The sequence below is a fragment of the Zootoca vivipara genome, chromosome 11 (assembly GCF_965207765.1).
Source record: "Zootoca vivipara chromosome 11, rZooViv2.hap1.1, whole genome shotgun sequence".
In the NCBI taxonomy this organism is placed as follows: domain Eukaryota; kingdom Metazoa; phylum Chordata; class Lepidosauria; order Squamata; family Lacertidae; genus Zootoca; species Zootoca vivipara.
Genome location: NC_142594.1, coordinates 38893337 through 38915509, shown reverse-complemented (window position 1 = coordinate 38915509; position 22173 = coordinate 38893337). Strand labels below are relative to the sequence as shown.

At 42.0% G+C, this 22173-nt stretch overlaps 1 protein-coding gene across 2 annotated transcripts in view; it reads left to right on the top strand.

Moving 5' to 3' along the window:
• MKX (mohawk homeobox) overlaps positions 1 to 21953 on the top strand; it is a 60701-nt gene extending 38748 nt beyond the window's left edge. Inside the window, exons 6-7 of one of the 2 annotated variants that reach the window (XM_035129958.3) lie at positions 19226 to 19259; positions 20510 to 21953. In XM_035129958.3, the coding sequence (XP_034985849.1) occupies positions 19226 to 19259; positions 20510 to 20696 (221 nt within the window). In that variant the 3' untranslated portion in view covers positions 20697 to 21953. The remainder of the gene's footprint in view (positions 1 to 19225; positions 19260 to 20509) is intronic. The other variant, XM_035129959.3, reaches the window with a different exon arrangement.
• Positions 21954 to 22173: the final 220 nt, after the last annotated feature.

The window sequence follows — 22173 nt, the reverse complement described above, 5'->3', positions numbered from 1 at the left end:
TTAGTCGTTTAGTTGTGTCCGACTCTTCGTGACCCCATGGACCATAGCACGCCAGGCACTCCTGTCTTCCACTGCCTCCCACAGTTTGGTCAAACTCATGTTCGTAGCTTCAAGAACACTGTCCAACCATCTCGTCCTCTGTCGTCCCCTTCTCCTAGTGCCCTCCATCTTTCCCAACATCAAGGTCTTTTCCAAGGATTCTTCTCTTCTCATGAGGTGGCCAAAGTATTGGAGCCTCAGCTTCACGATCTGTCCTTCCAGTGAGCAGGGCCAGCTGGTAGGTTATAAGAAAAGGGAAGCAAAGTGTCTCTGGAGAAGCAAATTGTCTTTTTGTGGTGATCATAGGTCACATCCACACCATACATTTAAAGCACATGGCCAAGGAATCTTGGGAGCTGTAGTTTGCTAAGGCCCTGGGAATTGTAGCTCTATGAGGGTGGAAAACTACAGTTTCCAAGATTCTCGGGGGGGGGGGGGCAGTGTGCTTTAAATTTATGGTGTGGAGCTGACCTATATTGCGCTAGTAGTAGTAGTCTATATTCTGTACATTCCCTATGCTCCTGTGACCCCACATTAAAATCTGTGCTCAGATGCTGCTATGTTTAGAGGACGAGCTCACTCTGTATAAGTGGTTAAGGGGAACTGATAATTTGGTGATTCAGATGTTCTCTGTGTGCTTTTTAACACTACTGTTTTCTTCATTTTGAATAATGCATAACTTTGTCTCTTTCCGATTGTCCAGTGATCTAGCTTCTGTTGTAGCAGATTGCAGTAATATTTTGGGTTGATTTTAGGAGGTGCCAGGAAATATAGAAAATGTGATGGTCTCTATAGTATAAAGGGCTGTGCGCCAGTATTAAGTGGAAAGGTATGATAACTTCATATCACATAACTTGATTTTATGTGCTGTAACTCAGATTTATACAACTGGAAGGCTTGGAGCTTGTAGTGTGGAAAACTCATTTGTGTAGATTATGTGCAAAATTAGACATTCTATAAAAATGTGACCATTATCCAAGTCTTGCTTGCTTAGACATAATGGGAGGGATATTAATCTGTCTTGCTTCTACAAATTCAAAAGAGCACAATCTGTTCTGTGATCTTGTTGTGCTACAATATGCACATGTCAAACCTTTTAGGAATAGTTCCATTTTTCTTTCAGTGACATCACTTCAGTGTGAAAATATGAACTGCAGGTTTTTACGGAAACCAAGAAAAAAGAAAACACCATATCAGAGTCCTCTGATACACAAAATGTCACAAATCTTAGAATTGTAGAGTTGGAAGGGACTCCGAGGATCATATAGTCTGATCCCATGCCATGCAGTTAGACAGAAGCACAAGAACTCAATTTGTGAAAATATGTATTTGTTATTTATGACAACATCAGTAATGACAAAACAGTATGATTGGCATCATTGACATTAATCCCATGCTTCTGAAATATGTCTGGAGTGTAAATGTATACTGCTTTTTTATGTTTTATTTCAGAATGGTAGATACACATTTTCTGTTTTGCCATTCCAATAGAAACAAAATGTTTTTAGTTTAACTCATTTTAAAAAATATTTCCCCTTAAATAAATACAAATAACCCTACACGTTTATTTGCCTTATTTGAGCCCAAGTAATGCAAACTTGCACAGCAAATTCCATACATGTGTTATCTTTCTCCCTTTTGAACCTAATTTTCTGTCACTCCAACAGTTTCTTTTTTAAACTGCTGTATCAAAAACAGAGACAAGATATTATACTCAGGGAGAAAGAGTAATTTTTATTCGAAGTCCTTTGGCATTATGAAAGTAGATGTCTTTACTGTGAGAAGTACCGTAATGAAAGACAAGAGAGTTCTATATTTACTTCTCTCTTCGGCATTAAAAAAAACCCCCTCCTATTTGTCATTCCTGCCTTCATCACAGACCTCATTCCTTTCTCTTCTCCATTAGCTTTCTCTGTTCCCTTCACCCTATAGTTTTGCCAGCAGCATGGCCAAAAGATCGTTTGGCCCATATTTTTGTCTGGCTCTAGCTAAATAGTGATCTGACATTAGAGTACTTTTCTCTGGGTTTTCCTTCTCCCCCCAGGGAACAATACTTCAAGGGCAACCTGCTTGTCCAGCATATGAACATGTGGAAAAATCCACTGCTGTGCAGTAATGATTTTCAGATGGCCCATTGTTGCTGAAAATCTTCTCGAGAGCAGCCGCTTCTCTCCTACTGTAGCACCTCACCACCTTGCCAAAGTGGGGCTCTGGAGAAAGCCCCATATTTTCATTTTGCTCAGTGGTAAAATGTGCTACGTTGCACATACCTTACGGAGAATCATTTGATTCCAGCAAAACGGTGTAAATTTTCCGGCAAGGGGCTTGCATTTAGCGGAGCGTAATGTGTATCGATGCCCCACCTTCTCATTCCAGTCTTGCTGCTAAAATTCTGGAAAAAGTCTGGTTGTGCCAAATATCCACAAAGGCAATGGCAAAAGCATCCGAAATATTGTTCCACAAATGAATGATTTTCACATATTTTTGCTTTAAAGCATTCAGAGAGAGGGAGGGTCAGAGAGAGAGGGTAGCCTTTCTGTGGAGAGAGCAGTGCAGATTTTAAAATTCAGCTACTCTCTTTTCACTGTTCTACTTTGTGAGAAAAGCACATTCCTTTAAAAAGAACTTTCACTGCTTAATCTTTAATTAAAGCCAACATTTTCTTTTAATTTTAAAAGGCTTGCCTTGGACTAAAATAACATGGAACATTTTAAAAACTCGGATCCAAGCTGCTGTAGATACATTTTCTTTAAACCACGGAGCCTGCAGTGAGATTCCTCGCTCTGCCAAACAGACTACAAATTGTTACTGTGGGCAATAGGGACTGACTTTCTGAATGCCAGTCAACCAGACAAGAAAGCTTGTTTTTCTAGAGTTGTTCTTCCCCTTGGATCCTGTTCTTGAATGACTTAAACCCCCTATATAACAAAGTGTCATCGTCTCCATATTATAATTATGCAGATATTCTCTCCTCTGTGTTCCTTTCATGTTTCCTTGTCTGAACCATTGAATAGCAATTGATACGCAAAATATGAGAAGCAAAATAGGGTGAAATAAAAAGCAAGAGGAAGAAAATAGAGGAAAGAGATACACAATTCCGAGTAGACCCTGGACAGATTTAACTTGCTTAAGCAATATTGATTTAAGCAGAGAGGGAGTGAAATATGTGGTAGTAATTCTTAAATGTTTGCCCTATTAAGTTTCCAGTGTTGCATTTGTTCAGTGTGTGGGGTTTATCCTCTCTCACTTTATATCTGAACCACAGTGGCCTCTCTAAGGTTAAGCAGATAATTTTTTCTGTTCTAAATATTTTAGCGGAGATTTCATCCTTGTTGTAAAAAGAATTCCCCAGCTCAGTTGTCATCTTAGATTTTATTTGGAAATATAAAGAAAAGTGGAAGTCTGAGTGTTTATGGTCAAAGTCTGGCTGGGAGTATCTTCTTCTTCATGGTATTATTTTATTTTATTTTATTTTTGAAATTTAAGGATCAAGGGTACAAAAGATTTCCCCCCCCTAATTACTTCCAAAAGCAAATGGCGTTTTGGGCTAGACTGCACATTAGTTGTGATAAAATGCTGAAGGAGTATTTTACTTTGTCTGTTTCTATCTAGCCCATGTCACTTGTGAGTGTGTTGTCCTGTTTCCATCCTATTCCACATGAACCTACAAAAACATTTTTAAAACCTGCACAAGAAATGCATTTAAATATGTATTTTTAAACATATTTTCTTTCATCATCCACATTTTTAAGCATCCCCCCCCTCCTCAAAACATGAATTTTTAAATTTCGTCTTGGTACAGTTTTTGTGCCAAGAAGTATGTCCAAAGATTTGGGAAATATAATATCTCTAAATGGCTTCAGATCCACAGATTAGTCTGAGAGGTGTGGATCAGGGAAACACATATATGAATTCACAAAGATCAAATCCCACAAGCAACCTATTAATTTCTTGTTCATTGTTGTCAGTACAAAAATTCCTGTGGCACCCAAAGGCCTGAAATTGAGAATTCCTGCCACAAACCTAGTTTACATGTCTTGCAATACCTTGACTGGGGCTGTACATGTTTAGGGGGTGTTGTTGTTCTATTCCACCTTTCCAAAACTGGGCAGATGAATTTGCATATTATGCAAAACATTTGCTGATTGTGCAAAACTCTTGTTTTGCTTGAATAATTTTGTATGTTTTTGAAAAATCTGAAAGTGCAATTTGTCTGCAAGCCAGTCCAGTTAGTTGAATACAACTGAACACTGGATTTGGGCTGGAAGGACGTTGGAGCTAGACTGACCCTTGGCTGCATACTTGGGTGCAAGTATGAGAGACGTTTAGCTGGAAAAACCAAAGCAGTCTTCACTTAGAATTTGGGGTGATTTTATATCTGTGGTGGCTTTTTCTGTGCTCTCTTCATTGAAATGCATGGGGCTTGTGCTAGACTCTGTAAAGGAGGCCCAGGGGAGAGACTGAGAGGGGAAATTTTCAGCACTGTGTTGCTTATATATTGAAAGTATTGGTCTCCATCTCTTGTAAAGTGAAAGACTGAATTGTCACAACTGGAGGTCAGTAGCTCCAGGCATGCTAAGCAGTTGGTGAGCAGCCTATGGGTGTGGATATTCAGGGACAGGTGAGCATGGTAAAGGTGTTGGCAGAGTGAGTGCTCAATGATGGTTTCCTGCGTATGCAAAAAGGTTTGGACTGACCCTCCATATAAAACCTCAGCATGCTATGTGCTGTAGTTATACTTATTTTAATTAGTTCCTATATTATTTAAATCTGTTTAAAACAAGGTAGCCAATCAATAGCTGTATAGTATACAAACCTTTTTCTCCATTAATTCTAAATTTAAGCCATTCTTCAGGGAGTACTTTAGAGAACAGGATGTTGAAAATTGGTGTTTAATAAATTCCTTGCCTGTGTTGCCACTGTAAAAGTGATGTCGAGTCAGCTTACAAACAGTACAGTAAATACTAATTTAGCTGCTAGCAGAGGTGTCCACCAGTGTTTCTTGAGTTAGACTGGGATGCAATCGACTTTAGGGGCCTCTCTTGAATTAAACTGTTGGATAAGTTCCACCACTTTGTTAGCTGAAACTGGTGCTCAGGTTGGCAATGGAGAAAGTTATCCCATTGGAAAGATCCATTGGGATTAGACCACTGATTCTGGAGTCATCTAGAGAACATCCTTTGCTCTTCGTGGAAGTGACAAAGGAGAGGAGCATCTTCCATATGATGAAAAGGCTTGAGGTGTTTGGTAGTTTTAGTAAGGGGGGGAATGGGAGAAGAATGCATGTTTTAAAAGTTATGAATTGATCCTGGTACAGCAAGGTGCCTACATTCTTAAGCAAGAGAGCATACGCTCAAGATCACTTAACACCAATAAATTAACAGTTACAAGATCCTAATATTCGCCCTTGGTTTAGAAATTTAAAACACGTATGGGGACCACAGGGATCTTAGAATTACACACAGAGAAAGAGAAATAGAGAGCACACGAGATTGACATCAACCCACCCTTTCTTTAAATGTGCAGATTGTGATTTGTGAGACTCTTCAGGTTCATCGTGCTGGGTGACAGTTTTGCCACTGACTCCAGTAGCAGCCAGACTGTCGCCATGCTGACATCGCACCACCGTTTCCAGCTTCTTGTGTGTATTGATTGCCAATCCGGAGGTCTCCAGGGCTATTAGACAAAACTCGCTTTACCTTCCTAGAAGTATATGCTATGTGTGAACCAATGTATACAAATTAACACTGGCCGGCTTCCAATTATGAGGCAGCTGGCAACTGCCTGTGCCAGGGTGCTTCAAACCAACATTTGCCTAGTGTGAGGAGAAACCTTAGTTTAGATTATATCATCCAATAGTGCAAGAAATGTGTGCTATTTTTTTTCTTGCTGTATAAATATCTGCCAGCAGAGTAAATAAGTTTCTGCTTAAAATACATAGGTTTTGTAATTAAAGCACAGCAAGGTGCATTTGCTTCGGTTTTGATCATTAACATAGACTTCAGTCTGGGCTCCATTCTCGGGAGATAGCTGAGTAATTTATAGTTACATGAGGGTTGTTATGATACAGAGAGTTTCCTTCTGAAAGGAGTGAAAGCCATCACTCTTGTGACATTCTGTTCTGTTTGCTTTGGAGTTTTTTGGGTGGGAGCCCATGAAAGCCAGTGGGAGACACACTATTGATATTTGCTAGGCTGAAGCCCAAATCCTCCAGCCACCATCTTTCACCAATGTGCTACGATGCCCCTAAACAAAGAATTATTCTTCATGAGTCCCGCACGTAGTGTAAACCCCGTGGAGGTCACAGAGGCCAATCTCTTTGTTCAGTAAAAATATTTATGCTCAGATCCCCAAAACGTTATGAATCATTTTTGGTGTTTTCAGGTCAGGATGTGGAGTAAATTATTCCAAAAGTTATAGTAGCCAAATATTATTCCCTCCAAAGGTTTGTGTAATATCTGTTTATCTGTGGTCAGATGACTGCCATGTATAATTAGAGGCAGACTTTGTTAAGTTACAGCTACGTCAACACAGCTGAATATAAGTTGAAGTTGTTGGTGTACTTCTTTTTTTTACTAGCTACCGGAGGACCAAAAGTTTTCAAGAAGCTTCACTTAAATGGATCCAGACCAACAGACTAACAAGCCCCAGGGCTTCTAGGTCCTCTGTGGAGGCCCAAGCAATTAGCAATGGGTGACTCTTCCAAGCTCACCTCAGATTAACTTAATGTTGAAGATCTCAGATCATTTCCCCAAGCCAAGGCACAGAAAAATGGCCCAGCTCTCATATTCTTATATACCCCCATTCAGTGTAATGGAGCAGTGTTGAACTATTAGGGGGAACATAAAAAACTGCAAGGGCAAAAGCTGCAGAGGGCAGGAAGCTCCCTCCCAGCCAGCCAGCCCACCGGTCCTCTGCAGACTAAGGAAAACTTCACTGGCATTTTTACAAGCAATTACAAAAAGAGCCATAAGCTCTTTATTTATCATAGTTCTACCCCCTCCCCCCAACCTGCTTGTATTCTAATCAATAGTGTGTTCTCACACTGTGGCTCCCCACTTAAAATCTGATCGTAAGATTTTAGCGCAGCAGTTCATAGGATTGGGTGCTGCTCATAGGTCTATTGCCAGAATTGGTGCACTTTTCAAGGATCCAAGGACTTGGATGAAGGACATCTCACCAGACCAACCCAGAGGCCAGTGCTGGTTTTGAATGAGAGCCAAGCTTAGCTCTCATTGCCAGCCACCATTTTAAATTTCCCAAGATGCAATCCCTTGGTTTGTGGATCTAAGAAATGTATTGGTTTTCTTGATCTATAATTTGGGTAGAACATGCATGACTTGGCCATACTTTGGTCGGGGTGGTGGAGGTCACTGAGTCCAGGGGATGGACGGACGGACACACACACACACAGAGGGAGTCTGACACCAGCCCTGGCTGGTCAGCTGCTTTTTACATATATTTGATTAGATGTGATAATTTACCTAAATTCTAACCATATTTCAGGCAGATTAGGAAGACAGAACTTGCATGTTTATTTTAGGCAAGAAGTACTAATGGAAAACTTTTGAAGCCCCTGTATTTTCAACCAATAGTACAGTAGAAGCAACCTGTTTTTGCAACAATGTTCTTCCTCAACAATTAATTGCTAGACTTTTGGAGTGGCATTATTCAATACTGCTAAATATACAAGTGCAGTGAAAGTTTTGATTTTGAAAAACAAAAGAGCTGCTTCTTTTCACTCTTGAAAATATTTTCTTTAAAGGACATCAAAATATGTAACCAACGAAAACTCGATTAGGTGTGTCCATAGATTTTGTGTATATCTCAGTTGTGTTTCCTGTCCTTTCACATTGACCGCTATTTTGCTCTTCTCCATCAGTACTTTCTTTCAAACTAGCAGAATATAACCCCATTTAACACAGTAGGCTTTAAAGATTTATAGACAGCTCCCAGCATTGTTAAAGAATTATTTAGTAGCCAACTACTTTCTGCAAAATCTGTACACGTGTCGGAAAGGCCAACATCCATATTCAAACCCTCAGTTTTGATGAGGAATTCAGTGCAAAAATTTGTCCAGTCAGCTTAAATGGTTCAGGACTAAAATACCTCAAGGTCCATTGTTCTCCGAGTACTTTGTGTGTCTCCTCCACAGGAGGTCCAGAGGGTGGCAACACAAGAACAGGGACTTTTCTGCAGTGGCTCCCTGTTTGTTGGCCTTCATTATAAACCTTTAGGCACCAGACAAAACATTCCTCTTCAACCAGGTCTTTGGCTGATTGGCATCTGATGCCCTTTTAAATGTGTTATTGGAGGGGGGTGTTATTGGTTTGTTGTTTTTCTAATTTTTACTATGTGTTTTGTGGGTTTCATATTTTAATTTTATGTTATGAACTGCCCTGAGATCTATGGATGAAGGGCGGTATACAAATTAAATAGATAGCGGTAATAATAGGCATTACATCCACCACCACATTCACATGTTTTGCCAAAGGAGAAAAGCCTTTGTTATATGCTTTGACTGACCTACCATTCTCTCAAGTCCTCGCATCAATGATCAGTATTTTGTCCTTTTCGGCCAGAAACAGATTTAAAGATAGCACAACTTCCCATTCTTTAGCATTTTCAATGTATGCGCGGCGGGGGGGGGTGCGGGTGGGGGTGGAATAAACAACATGTATATTCTCTCGGCCATTCAGGCATTTGAGAGGTCTAATTAGTCAATGTTGGAGAAGCAAATCATTCAAGAAATTTACAACCAGTGCACTCTGACACACGGCTGCAAAGGGGACTGTCTAGACAGCACAATTTGGCATGAATAAAAATGGTGTAAAGAAGATGACTGGGAACAACCAGGCCCCTTAATCGACATTTTGGCCCCATGGAAGAAAATATGTCATGGGGTCTCTCTTTCCCCTCCTGCTCATCACTGACCTTGACTCCACTCCAGAAGGACCTCATCTGCAATGATCATTACGGTTTGGGATTTTTATTTTATTTAATGCAGCACTCTTAACTACACACAGCCCTGGCAATTTTGCATCTGGGATGCAATCCAGCAGAGTTGAGCATGCATGAGTTGATTCATTTCAGTGGGCCTAATTACCAGTAGAATTATGACATTAATCTTTAAATGGAGCAAGCGATCAGTTTTGAATAATCTGTTTTCTTTTTATTGGAGTACATTGGTAAGAGACAAGCAGGGAATTAGAGCCATTCCCCTTACTTTGCAGCTCTTTTATGTGTGAAGAAGTCCTAAAAATCACCTGGTTGTGCGCATTATAGAGAATACCTGCTTCTATATCCAGCTAATACACCTAAATCATATTTTACTGCTACAATGTCAGCATTAAGGATGAAATATGGCTTTGAAATCTATCCTTTCCCCCTGCGATTTAAAGCAAAAAGCAACAGGTGTCTATATAGTAGTGCCTATCCTGGCTGTAATTTAGAATTTTAACTTCTTAACTCTTCTTAGTTCTCTTCTACACTTTAAACGTTTTCCTCTCCAATTTTCTAAAAAAAAAATACAGGAGGAGAGAATGTGACTCTTGGCATGACCATCCGGGAGCTGGAGTTAAAAAACTGGCTGCTGTCTTTCTTGTCTTTCTTTGTTTTTGGAATGTTTTTATTGATTTTACTGTAAGCAGACTGAAGAACAGACACGATATATACAGTCATACCTCGGTTTAAGTACGCTTCGGTTTGAGTACTTTCAGTTTAACTACTCCGCGGACCCGTCTGGAATGGATTAATCCACTTTCCATTATTTTCAATGGGAAAGTTTGCTTCAGGTTAAGCACGGTCACCAAGATGGCCACCGGGCATGCGTAGAAGTGACTTCCGGTGCCGCTCTGCCCGATTTCCGGTGCCCACACATGGGAAGAGCAGCCCCGGAAGTTTCTTCTACGCAACTTCCGGTGCCGCGCCACTGCTGATCCCGCATTTTTCAGCGGGAGACTTGGCAGGTATGCCGAGAAGGCCCTCTGCCTGGTTCCCTGCAATCTCACTTCTTGCAATGAGATAACTGCCAGAAGGCCTTCGGAGCTGGACCTCAGTGTTTGGGCTGAACGATGGGGGTGGAGATGTCCCAGCTTCACCTAGATAGGAGGCAGCAATGCTTCTGAATGCCAGTTGCTGGACATGAAATGGTGTGTGTGTGCGCATGCTTTTATGCTGGAATCCTGCTTATGGGTTTCCCACATGCATCTGGCTGGCCACTCTGAGAACAGGATGTTGGACTAGATGAGCCATTAGCCTGAAGCAGCTGGCTCATCTTATGTTCTCACAACTCTTCTTGTGGGTTTATCAGTGGACTTCAAGTTATAGATAATGAATCCTGATGTACTTTTTTCCCCAGGCCTACAAACTGGCCCATAATGGCAGATGTTGCATCAGAATCAGTCCTCACTTACTTGGTTTCATTTGCGCTTGAATTGTAGCAAGACCCAAGAAAACGTCTATTTTGATATGTTCCTATCAGTAATGGACTTAAAAGCACTAAATAACTTAGTTCCATCTAGTAGTGAAGCCCATATTTATAAGTATCTGGCTTGTATATTAGCTTCTTTAGCATATAACCTTTGACCACATTGTGAATAAGTGCAGTACCCCCATTAAAATTTGTCCAGGCTGGGAAATAATCTGAGCATGTACTTCCCAGTACGTTTCTGAGCACAATTCAAAGTGTTGGTGCTGACCTTTAAAGCCCTAAATGGCCTCGGTCCAGTATACCTGAAGGAGCGTCTCCACCTCCATCATTCTGCCCGGACACTGAGGTCCAGCACCGAGGGCCTTCTGGCAGTTCCCTCATTGCGAGAATCCAAGTTGCAGGGAACTAGGCAGAGGGCCTTCTTGGTGGTGGCGCCTGCCCTGTGGAACGCCCTCCCAACAGATGTCAAAGAGGAAAACAACTACCAGACTTTTAGAAGACATCTGAAGGCAGCCCTGTTCAGGGAGACTTTTAATGTTTAAAAGATTACTGTGTTTTATTTTTCTGTTGGAAGCCGCCCAGAGTGGCTGGGGAAACCCAGCCAGATGGGCGGGGTATAAATAAATTATTATTATTATTATTATTATTATTATTATTATTATTATTATATAATATATAAAGCCAGCATGGGGTGCAGTTGTGGAAGCTTCCGAAACTGCACCCCATGCCCGCTTTGCGCTGTGAGAAGCGGTGGCGGGAGAAACTTCTCCTGCCGCTGCTTCTCACAGCGCAAAGCTGGCATGGGGTGCAGCCTCGGAAGCCTCCGAAACTGCACCCCATGCCGGCTTTGCGCTGCGACTTTCTCAGGGAAAGCAAGCGGGCGGGCTAGGTGTCCCCCGCTTGCATTCCCTGAGAAGGCACCCGGCTTTCTCAGCGAAGGCAAGCGGGGGACACCTAGCCCGCCTGCTTGTCTTCGCCGCATTGCAGGGGATTGAACTAGATGATCCTCAGGGTGCCTTCCAACTCTACGATTCTATGATACTTTCTTGAGAAATTGCCAAGTCCCAATTTCAAATCAGGCCAAGGCGAGTGGCCATCACTACCTCCACCACCATACCTGAACATCAGACTGTCCCATTACAATCCCAAATCAGGATAGATGAAGTCTTTCATTATCATTCAGTATCGATTTAGGATCAAAAGGGAACCTGGGATGCCTTCTCCATGGCATGCCCTCCCGCTGTTAGTTGCCAGGTCCCAAGTCCAATAGATACAAGATAATATCACCAAGGTAAACAAACAATAAACACACATAGAAATGGCAAAAGTAGTTTCTTTCCAAAATAGGTTTTATCTTAAATAATTGCAAATGCAGTAAATAACGAACTGAAGGACATTGTCCTCCTCCTATGTTCCTCCCAATGGAAACATGCTGATGGGGACAGATACACCCCTGCTTTAAGCCGTTTATATATGTATATGATTTACTACAAAGCTTGATGACTAAGCCCTTTGGGGATGAAACGCCTGATTACCAGAGTGACGTCCGAGCACGGAACAAATGATACGTCACAAGTGGACTCTTTATTTACTGCATTTGCAATTATTTAAGATAAAATCTATTTTGGAAACAAATTAGCTGTTTGTTTGCAAATAGTTGCCTTGGTGATATTATCTTGTGCCTATTGATGTAGCCATTGTATCACCACCCTGTTTATTGTTTTATTGTAGATTCCAAGTCCAAGCATTTCCCCAAAACAGGGTGGTCTAAAACTTGAATATAACAAAAGAACTTTATTCATTCAGATGTTATTAATCTTAGCCGTATTTTAATTTTGTTAGAATTCCATGTGAACTTTGGTTTTGGAATCCATATAAGCATTTGTGACATTTCTTCTGAAACAACATGATTTTATGAACTCTAGTTCACCCAGCTTTGCCCTTTGCTGTTAACACTGTGAAGCTTTATGATGCATGCAAACCTCATTTGTGCCTCTAAACTGTGGTTTGGGAGAACTGTGCATAACCTAGAAAACTACACTAAATCATATCTGTGTGTGCTGTCGAGCCTTGCCTTGCTCTTTGCTTCCTCCCACTCTTTCCTCCTTCTGATTATCTGGAAAATCTGGGTCAACACAGTCATCTCCAAAAGTAACAAAAACCAGTTCACACGAGATTTGAAGAGAAATAGTTGAACGAGCTCATGCCAGATTTGATATGAAAATCAGAATTGCTCAATACACTGCCAAACATACACTCCGTACTTTACTTTGTCTTTACTTCTGAGCTAGAGGTCTCCTTCCAGTTTTTAGAAGAAACTAATGCAGGGTTGTAGAACGCACTGCTGTTCCAAATTTGCCCTGCCACCTTCCCATCCTTGGTGGTGTGGAGCCCTTGGTCCAACACAGCCATGTTGATAGTTTGTCCAAGGACAAGCATACTTCATCAGCCTTTGCCCTAATTGTAGTCATTCCAGCAAAGGAGAGCTAGCTTGGAGTGCAATTACTTGTTGAATGTTTTGAATAAAGTATAGCAGAAGTATAGCAGAGCGAACAATGAACGTGCACAGTCGCACTGAGGAAGATTGGAGTATCTGAGAGCTAGAAGCCAGGTGATAAGCCCTAAGACAAGGGGTGGTTAACCTGCAGTCCCCTCCAGCTGTGGTTGGGGTCCCAACTCCTACCAGCCCCAGCCAGCATAGCCAGTGATCTGGCATGATGAGAGTTGTAGTCCAGCACCACCTAGAAGGCCACCAGTTAGCCACCCCTGAACATGAGCTGCTCTAGCCAGGTATTGCTGATTTGGGGGAGATACCAAAGGGCTTGGGGGAGACCTGCCAGAGGAAACAGGCTGAGAAGTCTGTCCCTTGAGTTTGGAGAGGAGCAGTTCTTGGACCAGGGAACTGAAAGGTGTGGCCCCTCTCTGAAGTGTGTGCGTGTGTGTTTGAGATGGAGAGAGAGTGTCATTGAAAACTGCCTTCTGACAATCACTAAATATGTGGGACCTTTTCATTTGTGATGGTGAACACCATCAGCTTTTTGTGCTTATATAAAGTGTGTGTGTGTGTGTGTGCTATGCAAGTTGCTGTATGCAGTTTAATTTGTACAGCTACCTCTGTCGTGGTTTTAACTTTCTGCATGATTTAATTAAGCTTGTGATTATTATTATTTTAGTGAGGGTTTTATTGTTTTATCTTTTTGTAAATAGTTTCCTACAATCAAGTGGTATATAAATTTAATAAAAATAAGTAAATAGTATTTTTATCATGTCCCAAATACTGGAGCAAGAGGTGTTATGTCCCCTGTATCCCGATCCCAGTGTTGTCTTAAAGAGGTTTCTGATTCAGAGGACTCACACTTGGGGGTGGGCAGCTCTCAGCACCCTCTTCTATACTGTCTTGCAGTCCCATGCAGAGCTTGTCTGAGGCCCAGGGAAGGGGTTTTGTTAGAATAAAGTTATAAACTCAAACTAAAAAAAGCAGCCGATCCCTGGTGGGGTCTGCCCCCGCCCCCCACCAGCTTAGAGCTCCAAGGCCTGGGGCAACTGTACCCGGTTACCCCCACCCATCACAGGCCTGATGTCCTGTCTTGGGGGCACGGTTCTCCCATGATCTTCAGAGTGTAAAGATGACTCCCCTATAGCTTCTCCTGCTCCACAGCCGTGCAGGAGCATGGGAGTGCAAAACTGGCTGTGGGCCCTTTGAGAATTGTGGACAGTTCTCCAAGGGGCATAGAGCTGTTTGAAGAGCCTTCCTAAGCCTTTGGATTCCTTTGAGCCACTGAGATAACATCTTCCATGGGGCACCTAGAAGAGCCTGGAGCTGGCCAAGGTCCTGAACTGCCAGGTCTGTAGCAGAAGGAGCTCTGGGCACTGCTTCCTGTTCACCTGTGAGCCCCAGCAGAGCAGGACAGAAGGGTTAGATTCCATATATTACATATAGCATTAGGTGGAGCATTAGATCTGTAAGGACAGAATGGCAGACAGCAGGAAACATTGAAGGGAGTAACCATGGAAAGCTCTGCCTGAAAGTTTGACCCTGGTGCAGCTACAATTAGCCACAACCAATAGAAATGAAACAAGATGTTAGTCTCAGTTCAAACAAGTACAATTGTTTTTAAAGGTACATAGTCATGGCTAACTAACTCAATTGGAGCCTTTTATTTTCTGATGTCGTTACTGATAGAAACATCAAAATAGACATATACTTGGGTCTTGCAACAACCATCTTCACATTTTTAGAGTGTCCCCCATTTCAAAGGAGTTAATGTTATTTGAATTGAGCAAATCCTTATTGCGCTAAAACCTGTTCCTGTTGCAGATGTGGAGGTAGATGTGCTAAAACGGTAAAAGAACATAAATGGGAGCCATTTTAGTGAGGAGAATTACTTCCTCCAACAGCAAACTTTCAGCATTTTCAATAATCCAATAAAAATATCAAAATGTTCAAGCAAAAGCAATACATTAAGTTAATAAAACAAATTTCCAACAGTAAAAACCATAGCCGTAAAATGCAGTGACAGCAGTCAAGACAGAACAATGCATCATAAAGTAGAAAGCCAAAAATAAAAAACAAAACTGCCCTGAGGTGGTCAACAAGGTTTGTACAATGCACATGTCTCAGAGTGGGGAAGTCCTCCACAAATGTGGGACACCGCCACAGAAAAGCACCACCCTCTGATGCCCCCAGATATTTTGGGCTACAACTCTCTTCCACCCCACCCCAACCAGCCTGAAGGACACCAAGTTGGCAAAGTCTGGTCTGAAGAATAGGGCCTTAGTGCATGAATTGTGCAGTTGCACACAGGAGCAACTGCCTCTTTGGGCAGCAGGATGCCAAGCTGAATAGCATGCTATACATCACTTTGATTTGTGCCCGCAAAAAAAAAAAATTGAATAGAGTTTGTGTGTGTGTGTGTGTGTGTGTGTGTGTTCTTTTCAAAAAGGAATGACAAATACAGAAATATTATTTAGCAAAATGGTGTGTAGGATGACATATTCCTTAATAAGTTTATATTTCGCAAAAAGAGGAGCTGGAACAGGGGCACCCCAGCAAGCGATATCCTGCTTTGTTAAAAGGATGGTCCTTTTCAGATAGAAAAAAACAAGCCAAGGCACATCTGGCAAGCCTAACGTACACCAAGAAATGTATAATTTTGTGGATGAGTGACTTATTTAACACTTGCATTATTTAACTCAGCTGTGGTATAATTCAAGACAGCATTATTCCATTGTTTAAATTTTTGCAAAATTCCACTGTTTCTTTGTACACCATTAGTGTTCTTTGGAGTGGTGTGCAATGCATAAAACTCTCAAAATAAGCACTGTGCTGTGTTCCCAGGAGGCAACGTGAGTGATAAGTCTTGGGTTTTGGTATTTACTGAAGGAAATATATTGGAAAGTTATGAAGAAGAAGAAGAAGAAGAAGAAGAAGAAGAAGAAGAAGAAGAAGAAGAAGAAGAAGAAGAAGAAGAAGAAGAAGAAGAAGAAGAAGAAGAAGAAGAAGAAGAAGAAGAAGAAGAAGAAGAACTTGCTTGCTTGCTTGCTTGCTTGCTTGCTTGCTTGCTTGCTTGCTTTCCCCTTCCCTTTCTGCTGTGCTTTGTACACATAAGAGCCTCTTTGTGTACAGTCGCTTCCCAATCCTCTTGTGCAGCTCTCTTTAGGAGGGTCTTACACACAATAGCTAAGAAAAGGAGTACGTTTTAAAATGGCAACTGATACATGAAGTGTTGCAGATTTTTAGCTGGGCGCCATATAAATGAGGATGCTAACGAAATTTGGAATATCCTAGATTTCAGTGGCAGATTCTGGAATCCCTCTCAGGATATTTGGACAGGCTCCAGGGCTTACTGGACTCTGAGGAGACACAGAAAAATATTATTCCCTCCATCAGGGACTTGCCGACAATAACCGAAGCAAGTTATTGACATGATCAACCCTTGTCAGCCTGCCTGGCCTAATAAAGCTCTGCTTTCGTCTGCAAATCATCTGGTTTTGCAGACACCTTGGAAAACAACACAGAATCTTTAATTTTCCGAACTTGATAGGAAAGGACTATCTTTAAAAATTGGGGAAGGGGTTACAAAAGAGGACAGAGATTTGCATGGAATTTCCATGTGCTGGTTTGTACAAAAGGATGCAAATTTAGGAACAGTTGCTATAATGTAAATAGAAATACATTTCTCCATTGTGTGCATACATCTCCAGCATGCAGGTTGCTAACTGACCTGTGTGCCTATTCAGGGCTTATCCGAACTAGAGCAAAATGTGGATCGTCACTGGCTTGTGTCCCCGTTAATTTAAGGGTGTCCACATGGCAACCTTCCCACTCTAGTATTTTCCTAGAGCTTTGCCCCTTTTCAATCACTGTAAAGTTCAAAGTGGCTGGGATTGGGGGGGGGGCACCCACATGAGGTAAAGGTCTGGAACAACACTGGGATGAAGTCCAAATTTTGCTCTGATGTGGGTAAGCCCTCTATTTGCTGTCCAGACGCTAACTGCAGGGGGCTGCCATGTGTGAAGTAAGATAAATGCCCCCCTCAGTTGGCACCAGAGATGGTTTGCCTATCTTTATAAAGCACCTCTTCCCAATTTGTTATAGCTGGCTGTAATAGTAGTATTGTAACCTTGTGTGCATCTGCAGCACTCAGAGGGAATTTTAGCATAATAAATATATGGTAGTGAAAAACAGCATGTTGCAACACAGAGCTAGTATTGACCAATGACTAATTTCTGGGCACTGAATGCTACAGAGTTAGTATTGTCACATGCTGAAAACGTTTATTAATAGGGTGAAGAACTCTGAATGGTAGGAGATTTATAATCCTCTTGGAAGCAATAGGCAGGAGGCAAATGATGGAAACAGGATGAGGCCTTCCTAACCAACCAGAAATATAGCACTCCCCTGGTGTTAATGAAATGATGAAGTCTTGGAGACAGGCAGGAGGGGGAAACAGCCAGCAACCAGTTGCTGCATAAGAGTGTCTTTCATCCTCAAGGACTCTAGGAAGTGATCACCTCCTCCATCAATGATGAATGGGGCCACCTTTGAAAATGACCTTTCTGTCTTCCAAAGATACTGCACTCTGAAACATGTTGGATAGTCAGAACTACAGTGCAATGAAGTCAATGAGACATGAAGGTGACCAAATCTTAGAAGCATCAGTTCATCAACTTTGTTCATACTTTTGTTCATACTTTTGGTCTACACCAGGCATAGGCAAACTCGGCCCTCCAGATGTTTTGGGACTACAACTCCCATCATCCCTAGCTAACAGGACCAGTGGTCAGGGATGGCCGAGTTTGCCTACGCCTGGTCTGCAGAGTGGACGGTGTCCACTCTCCTCACTGTTAGATTTCATAGCTTTTTTTTGTAATGCCTAACAAAGGTTTGGCGAAGTGAAGTCATAGCTTTCATGGTGCATACTGAATAATGATTAGAGTTTTGCAACCACAAGTCCACTCCACTTACCTGTGGGGAGGAGTTGCTGTGGACCACGTGACCACCCACTCTCTTCCAGGGGCAGGGGCATTGTTCCGCATTGCCCGGAGGATCCCGGCCGCGTCATCGTCCAGCTGGCCAATTGGCTGGCTGGGGAGGCATGGCTGGGACCATTTAAACCAGGCATCACCAAACTTTGGCCCTCCAGATGTTTTGGACTACAATTCCCATTTTCCCCGACCACTGGTCCTGTTAGCTAGGGATCATGGGAGTTGTAGGCCAAAACATCTGGAGGGCCGCAGTTTGGGGATGCCTGATTTAAACAGAGGCACAAGCCGAGGGGCTTCCTCTTTGCTCACGTCCTCAATACCAATACCAATACTGCTCACATTCTGTAACCAATAAAGTTGTGGCCATTTTTGCCCAATAACATTAACCTTATATCCTGTGTCTTAGTGTTTTATTCCTCTTTGAGGGGGTGGTTGCGGGGTCTCGACACGCAAATGCACCCTCCAGTGGCCTTACAAAACATTTCCTGTGTTGTGATATTTAGTCTGGTCTTGCTTTTTCAACTCACTTTTATTTTATAGCTCTTTCCCCCATTGAAATGAAACAGCATGCAGCTCTTATGACAGGGAATTACAAACTGCACTTATCTTGCTTTAAAAACAGATTAACAGCCCGTTCACACAGCAGATGCTAAACACATCGAGATGACCACCTTCATTGCTGAGGTTGTAAGACACAAAGAGAAACACAACCCTTGATTAAGGCTGGTACCAATTAAGAAGAAAAGTTTGCAAAGTATACAAACCCATTTGACCCCAGGCCAGCTCTAGTGGTGAATAGGTAAACATGACTAGTTGTGCAAGAATTTAGATGCAAATTCTATTGCATCCTATTTATGCCCAAAGTTCCTGATCTAGATAATGACTCTAGGCACAGTGTGACTTACCTGGATCAAGGCAAATGTGTTTCAGTGAGAATCTTCTAATGACAGTGAATCCCAGTAGTGGAGTTTTTTCTTACTTCTTCTGGAGGTCCCTTCAAGATTGTATTGTTGTTCCTATTCAGCATAAGAACATTAATTCTCAACAGGGATGTAGTCTTGGGGCAGGGGGGATATTCCCTTGCTCTAGACTCAATATGAATGTTCTCCATTAAGCCATGCATTTTCAGTGTTGTGTAAATCAGAGGTATACATTGGGAGCAAAAATGTGTCTGAAACTAGGCCTGTCATCCATATGCTATCCAGTGCTGCTTTAAAAATGAATGAATGAAAATGTAGGATTGACCAGACTATTATCTCCTTTCAGAAACTCTGGAACATGGACCTAGCAAGTGTGAAAGGTGAGTAAAAGTTACCTTTGCCAGTTGCCTATTTCAGAAGTGTAAGGGGCAAGGAGTGGGGATGGGCAAGCATTGCCCTGTTGCCATCAGGTATTTGGCAAGCAAGCCTGGAGGGGCTTTGCAAAACCCACAACTTATGTGCATTTGACTTACACGATTTCAACCATACCTGGCTGAAAGTGGGCTGGTGAGGGGAAGGACCGGAGGTTCCAGGCAAGGCCTGCTTGGCGCACCTGGAAGTAAGTGGCACCATGGCAGCATGGTGGGGATTTGCCATGAGATCATGCAAGAGCCAAAGGCACCCACTCACAGGGCACACTGCCAGCAGGCCTTGCCCATGCCTGGCATGGAAACAGATTTTCAGCTCTTGGCCTTTCTTCTCAAGCATGGTCTGCTCAGTTTATGGGAGCATCCCCACAACTCCCAGAGCCACTGTGCTGCTTGCCAAAGATGCCCCCCACTAGCAGGGTGTGCCAAGCAGGACTTTCCCCCTCACTAGCCAGCCTGTAGAAGGCAGGGTAGCTAGTGGCAGGGTGGCTCAAAGGGTTATTTTTGGCTATGTGTGATTTTCACTTAATCCTCGAAACCTAGTCCTAACATAAGAAATGATTCCTCTGTAATCAAAGAGAATGTATGCAGAAACCAATTCTTCCGCATTTGCAAGCTGAGGCATGAGAAAGGAGGGGAGTGGAAGTTCCTTAACTTGTGGCGAATAAATATCCTGTTTCTCTCTCTCTCTCTCTCTCTCTCTCTCTCTCTCTCTCTCTCTCTCTCTCTCTCTCTCTCTCATACACACACTTCCCCTTATCTTAAACAAATTATTCATCCCTGTGCATCCTGCTCTCTCATTGTGTGCAAAAAAAGATGTGGGAAATGAATTTGCAACTGCTGCATGAACAGGTGGTAAAGGACAGTAAGATGGGAATCTGGGGAAATTTATTGTCTGCTCCAAGATTCGCTTTCAAGTTGATTTAAAGAAAAAAAAGTGGGATGTTCTCAGGAGTACTGGAAACATTAATAAAGTGAATCTATCTATATATATATATATATATATATAGTGGGGTGTGTCACTGTAGTTCAGCTTCTCCATCTCTCTTTCTTGCTTTGCCTTTTGATGTTTTATCTTGGCAAAAAGAAAAGAAAAAGACTGTTTTTTAAAAATGAAAATGCTGTAAAATGCATTGGCTCACTTTCTAAGTACTTGACAAGAATCATCAGACACAGAAACATTTTTTGTTGCTTGATTCTAGTGCAGCTAACAGAAAGAGATCAAACAAAGATGAGACCTATTGGAAGGAGATCAACGCAGCGATGGCCTTAACAAACCTTGCACAAGGAAAGGACAAACTCCAGGGGACAACCAGCTGCATCATTCAGAAATCGTCACATATATCAGAAGTAAAGACTGTCAAAGTGCCACTAGTACCACCGTTTTAAAGAGAGCTGTTGCTTTTCTTTCCAATCGCAAGTGGACATTTATTTTTCATGCCATTGGTTTTTCCCTCGTAAGATCAGAATGAGAGGTCTGAAGCAAGAATTGAGAACCAGGTTCTTTTTGTAGCACGGTCAGTAAAAATAAGAATGGGAAGTTCTCACCATGCAGGCATGCTGGAAATCAATGGCAATCTCACAAGAGCCTGGGTGTGTTCTTGTGCGATTCCCATTCGTTTCAGTGTTGCTTGTGCAAGAGACATTCCCAATGAATTATGCACAATGATGGCAATAAACAAATGCTCCCTCAGGCTAAAATATTTTGATTTCTGGAATAAAATATAAAAGCAGTTCTATAAAGGGCATGTAAATTATGGAGGGTGAAGCCTCCCAAGTTTGTTTGTTTTTTTAAGTCAAAACTATTAACTTATTTTATTGTATTAATCAAACTGCACATTAAGCGCTGCATTGCTATAACAATAAGTGCCTTGCTTTCGTACAATAAGCTAGAACGTGGGCATAGCTCAGTACAAGTGTGCCTCAAAAGTGTGCCAACGCCACAACGCTTAACCTTTGCATGTGATTTCTAAATGCATCCTGACCAGTTTAAAGCTGACCTCAGAAAGGGTAGACGTTTCTCGAAAGCCCTGGAGCATTTGCCTTGTATGGATTAAATAAATCTCTTCGGTGAAATTGCTACATTTTACAACGGAAAAGTCCGCTATGTTAACAAGTAATGTGGGGGTTTTCTTACTCAAATGGGGGAAACGTTGCTATGCCTCTGTGGGGTTTTTTTTTTTCCTGACTGCATTTGCCATGTGTTAAAAAATACAAAGAATGATTCCTTTCATAAGTGCAATACTGTATGTGGGGGAAGGGTCTCCTCTTTTTTTCAAGAAGCATCCTGATGATTTACATGAAAGCCGTTGCTTCAGTTACTTTGCAATGTGAATGTAAAAAGGGAAAAAAAACCCTCCAATTGCCACAGGTGGACAAAACCATTATACAGTGGTACCTCGCAAGACGAATGCCCTGCAAGACGAATTTTTCGCAAGACGAATGTGTCTTGTGATCTGATGGTGACTCGCAAGACGAATTCGTTTTGCGAAAAATTCATCTTGCGAATCGCAGTTTCCCATAGGAATGCACTGAAATTTAATTAATGTGTTCCTATGGGGGGGAAAAGAAATTTCAATGCATTCCTATGGGAAACCGCGATTCGGAAGACGAATTTTTCACAAAACGAATTGACTCGCGGAACAAATTAAATTTGTCTTGTGAGGCACCACTGTAATGGAATTGCCCTAGAGCTTTTTCTTTCATATGGACTAAAAGAGCTGCCTTCGAGTGTGTGTTTCATGCGAAGAAAAATGTACGTTGGCCAGAATAGCCATTCACATTACTTACAATGCCTCTCCTCAGATTGCCTAGTCCAGGGGTCAGCAACCTTTTTCAGCTGTCCACCATCCCTCAGACCATGTGG